The sequence below is a fragment of the Quercus robur genome, chromosome 2 (genome assembly GCF_932294415.1).
Source record: "Quercus robur chromosome 2, dhQueRobu3.1, whole genome shotgun sequence".
Classification (NCBI taxonomy): domain Eukaryota; kingdom Viridiplantae; phylum Streptophyta; class Magnoliopsida; order Fagales; family Fagaceae; genus Quercus; species Quercus robur.
The window spans coordinates 51,645,274-51,650,159 of NC_065535.1; the positions used below are offsets into that span (position 1 = coordinate 51,645,274).

The 4,886-nt window shown below is 37.9% G+C and overlaps 1 protein-coding gene across 1 annotated transcript; it reads left to right on the forward strand.

Annotated features, from left to right (window-relative positions):
* The first annotated feature begins 405 nt into the window (after window positions 1–405).
* On the forward strand, window positions 406–2,062 carry LOC126713931 (protein rough sheath 2 homolog). Its single transcript, XM_050413895.1, has one exon. The coding sequence runs from the start codon at window positions 659–661 to the stop codon at window positions 1,865–1,867; it is 1,209 nt and encodes a 402-aa protein (XP_050269852.1). The 5' UTR covers window positions 406–658; the 3' UTR covers window positions 1,868–2,062.
* The last annotated feature ends 2,824 nt before the right edge of the window (window positions 2,063–4,886 follow it).

Here is a 4,886-nt window from a genome sequence, read left to right on the forward strand (position 1 = left end):
ACTTACCTACTGTTTGACCAAAATTTAAGTTGTTTTCCTGTAATTTGAAATTTCATGATGTAAGTATTCTATTGGATTCTTTTTAATCTTATTTTATCTTGTATTTTTATGTTTTTTGTATTTTTGAAGAAAAAAAATAAAAATAAAAAAAATTATATATTTAACCATATTTTTACCAAAAATAAGTTATGAAATTCTAACTAAACTAATCCCGTATGAATAAAATATCAAGTTTCTACCCAATAAATTGTAATTTGTCCTAAAAATGATACCGAGAGTATCAAATCACAATAGTTTACTATTTAAAGTACAGAATTTTGGAGTGATGGGAAGGAATCTCCTCCCCAAACCGAACAAAAAAAAAAAGAGAAAAAAAAAAAGCCAGCGGTATCTGTACGTAGAAATAAAGAGACCTAATGAGTGGCTAGATAAGGTAACTCTCATCCTAGCCTTTTCAACCCTTTAAAGTTTACCCATCACTTCCCAAATTCCATTCTTAAATTCCACTCTCTCTCTCACTCTCTCTCTAACTCATACAGATTACAGACATGGAGTCGGTGTAGGTAGCACCATAGAAAGTACCCCCAATATGGATCATTAGTAATCCACACCCATCTAAAAAAAAACCATAAAAAAAGCCAACAAAAATGGTGTTGAAATGAAGGAGCGTCAGCGTTGGCAGCCAGAGGAAGACGCACTCCTCCGAGCTTACGTGAAGCAATATGGGCCAAAAGAATGGAACCTCATTTCCCAACGCATGCCCCAACCTCTCCACCGTGACCCTAAATCCTGTCTCGAACGCTGGAAAAACTACCTAAAACCAGGCCTCAAGAAAGGCTCTCTCACCCCTGAAGAACAGTCCCTCGTCATTTCTCTCCAAGCCAAGTACGGCAACAAGTGGAAGAAGATCGCCGCCGAGGTCCCCGGCCGCACCGCCAAACGCCTCGGCAAGTGGTGGGAGGTCTTCAAAGAAAAACAGCTCAAACAACAGCAAAAGCAAAAGCAAAATCTCCACCACAACAACCTCAATACTAACCACCCCCACAACTATTCCGAGTATTCACATTCTGATTGTACGGACAGCATTCCCACCGTGGTTGTGGGGTCCACTTCGTCTTCCGAGAAGGTCGGTCAGGGTCCGTACGATCATATCTTGGACACCTTTGCTGAGAAGTACGTGCTGCCACAGCCTAAAAATATGGCTCCGGTGCTTCCGGGTATTTCTCTATCCGACCCGGACCGGGTTTTGTCTCTCGGGTCGAATACTCCGACGACTACTACTGCTACGACGTCGTCTTCGTCCGTGTCGGTGATTCCGTTGTGGATGAATATGAATATGAATATGAATATGAACATGAACATGAATATGAATGTGAGTACGACGTCGTCTTCTGCCACATCGGCGACGACGCCGTCTCCATCGGTTAGTTTATCGCTCTCTCCATCTGACCCGGGTTTGGATCCGGATATAAATCCGACCCGGGTGTATCTGGGTCAGCAAATGGGTAGCTTGGTCCAGTATGTGAAGGAGGTTGAGGAAGGGAGGCAGAGCTGGGTGCAGCACAGGAAAGAGGCCTCGTGGCGGCTAAGCAGGTTGGAGCAACAGCTGGAGTCAGAGAAAGCCAGGAAGAGGAGAGAGAAAATGGAGGAGATTGAGGCAAAGATTCGGTGTTTGAGAGAGGAAGAATTGGCTTTTTTCGGTCGGATTGAGAGTGAGTACAAAGAAGAGCTTAATGCTTTGCATAGAGATGCTGAGACCATAGAAGCCAAGTTGGTGGAGTCATGGTGTAGCAAGCATGTCAAGTTGGCTAAGCTTGTGGACCAGATTAGGTTGGGCCATACTAGTCATGGGTTCACTGTCCTATAGGACATGCTGGCTAATCTTGGTTACTTGGTACTTTTTTTTTTTTTTTTTTTTTTTTTTTCCAAATATAGTTTTGGTTATTGTCATTGTATTTCACTATTTTGTACCACTTTTTTGGTTAGACTATAGTGTAGCAGTTGTTTATTTATTGAATTCCCTCATATTAAATGCTTGTTTTCTTTCAATTTATGATCTTAATTTTAGGGTTTAATTAGCAATGTTGGGTCGTTGGGGTGTTAATGTTTTTGGTCTTTTGCAACTTTCCTGATTTGATTTGTAATTACAATAAGAAATAAATGTACGGCGAGGGAAAATAACGGAGAGGAGAGCCTAAGGTCCTAAACTATGCAGCTTTTCTGTGCTGTGAAATCCATTTCTGCATTTTAGTTAGGGACGATTAAAGGTACACAGAATAAGTGACATCTTTATTTATTGTTAGACGTATTAAATTTGACTTTTAGCAAACTTTACAGCATTTCTTTTTTGGATGTGATATGATATTGGGGTGCCCCTTAAGAAAGAAATCGGTCACTATTATTGGGTTTGGTGGGGGATCATGTTGTTCTTGGATCAAATCAAAATCAAAATCAAAATCAATAGGTTTGAGCATTGGCAATCATGTGTGTCAAATGCCAAACTTTTAGCATTTGATAAACTAAACACTAAAAACCTTACTTCATAAGGTGTGCTAAATACTAAATATTATACAGTACAGTTCTATTATTAGAACTGTACGGTAAAAAATACTAAAAATAAATCTTATTATTTTATTATAAACTTTTTTGATTTTTCTCCTCCACATATTCTCTCTCTCTCTCTCTCTCTCTCTCTCAACCATGCCAACGACTCACCCTTTTCCTTAATCAAATGTCCCTAATTCACCCCTAAACCATCAATCTCACCCATGTCCTCAGCCACAATCATCATCTCGCCCCTAAGTTGTATATTTCTTTCTCCTAAACATATTGTGGTGGTGGTTTTTTTAAGTTGTTGTCAGTGGTGGCTCTAGAAATTTTGTTTTGGAGGGTCATTAAAAAACTTAAATGAAAATTTTTTAATAAAAAGAGAACTTGAATATATTGAGTTCTTAACCAAAAAACAAAAGAAGTTTTACAATTTCCTTTTACAAGTTTTCAAATTTTGAATTGTTACATGATAGTTCATTATGAGTATTTATTGTCATAGTGGATAGTTATGACCACTTTATTTTGTTAAGTTTGTCTAAAATTTTTATTTTTATGCAGTTGTTATTATCTACTTGTCTTTGTTTTTATAAAAATATTTTAAACTAAATGAATAAACTCAACTCATTGGCTTTGTATTAATTATTGATGCACACTGTAAGGACTCAATTTGTAACGATCCCAAACTGATATTGGGTTTGTACGTTAAAGGCTCAAACAATAAAATTTGTAGAGAGTGGGCTGAAAGGCTAGGCCTTGGTCACCGGACAGTGGTTAGTCATGGTGTTCATGGTGGACGCACAGAAGTGAATTAAGTTTGTCCATGGACCTTATCCATTGAGCTTGATGTTCTTATTATTCCTTTCATCTTTTTGGGTACCATCCTCTTGGCGCATGAATCCTTACATTATATAGTCTTTCTTAGTTGATCCTGACCTTCCACCTGTCGATCAGGCAGGTAACCACTCGAGTGCCTGTCCCATCAGCCGTCTCCCCCCACTTTCTGTTAGTTGCAATAACCGAAACCACACTATTCAGGAGTCTTTTCCCATCAATGTGGCTAGGACGTTTGTTGGCGCATTCAATGCGGATGTGGCGTCTTTTTCTTGAACCACTCCCATACTGTACCCCCGTGCGAGTCCCATTCTACTCGCCTTTTCTTTTGGGAGCGCTTTGGAGGTTGCCTTTGATGATGTGTCGTTTTTCCCTTTTTAGGCCTCGGGACGCCGAGGACAAGGTCATCCTCGGCTGCACCTCTAGGCCATTTGGACTTTCGCTGCTTGTCCTTGGCAACTACTCTCTTCGGCGCGGGCCTTGGACCCTAATGGAAAGTGGGCTGGGACCACAAATTCTCTGGCCCCCCACACACAATTATACTCATTTGTATCTAAATAATACACTACGTGTCTACTTAACCAATCAAATACTTGAACAATCACTAACTTTACAATTTTTTTCTTGAATTTTTATGACTTTATAATCAAAAGTTATTATAACAAGATAACAATATACACATATGCAACAAATCCTGTCTATTTCCTAATTACTACATTATATAAAGTTATTTTATATTTAGGGCCATGTTAACGGATGACCTTAGGGCAATTGTTATATTTCTCATGAAAGTGGTGTTAAAACATTTCCCTTATATTTATATTGTACACACAGACTTCCACACAAATCATTATTTACACAAATAACATTATAACAAAAAGTAATACACACAATCAATATTAGACAAACTCACACACATATAATATAAATTTATAATAAAGAGTGACACTTATAATTCACAAACACTTACTCTTACTCTTAGAGTTAGAAATATTTGTAATAAGGGTGTAAAAAATTTAAGTCAGGGTGTGCAAAAATAATATTTTTAAGAATCAATTAAATTATTAAACTAACAAAAAAAAATTATATATATATATATATATATATGTATAAAAATTGAAGTTAGGGGGTTCATTTGAACCCCCAGAACAAAGTGTAGAGTTGCCCCCGGTTGTTGTGGGTTATTTTGATGGGTTGTGGTGGGTTGCAATGGTTGCGGGCTGATTTTGGTGGTTGTGGTTACAGCAGCGAGTGGTGGTTGTGTTGATTTTGGGTGGTGGTAGGTTTGTAGTAGTGGCGGTGGTGGAAATTTCAATTTGGAGGGGTGGGCTATGGGTAGAGGTGGTGGTGGTGGTGGGTTGTGTAGGGATGTGAGTTTTGTGTTTATTTGTTTATTTATTTATTTATTTTTTATATTTTGGACAATTTAAAAAAAAATATTTTAATGTGTTGTATATATTATTTTAATTTGTTGTTTGGAAGAGTAGAATACGTAGGTGAATTAT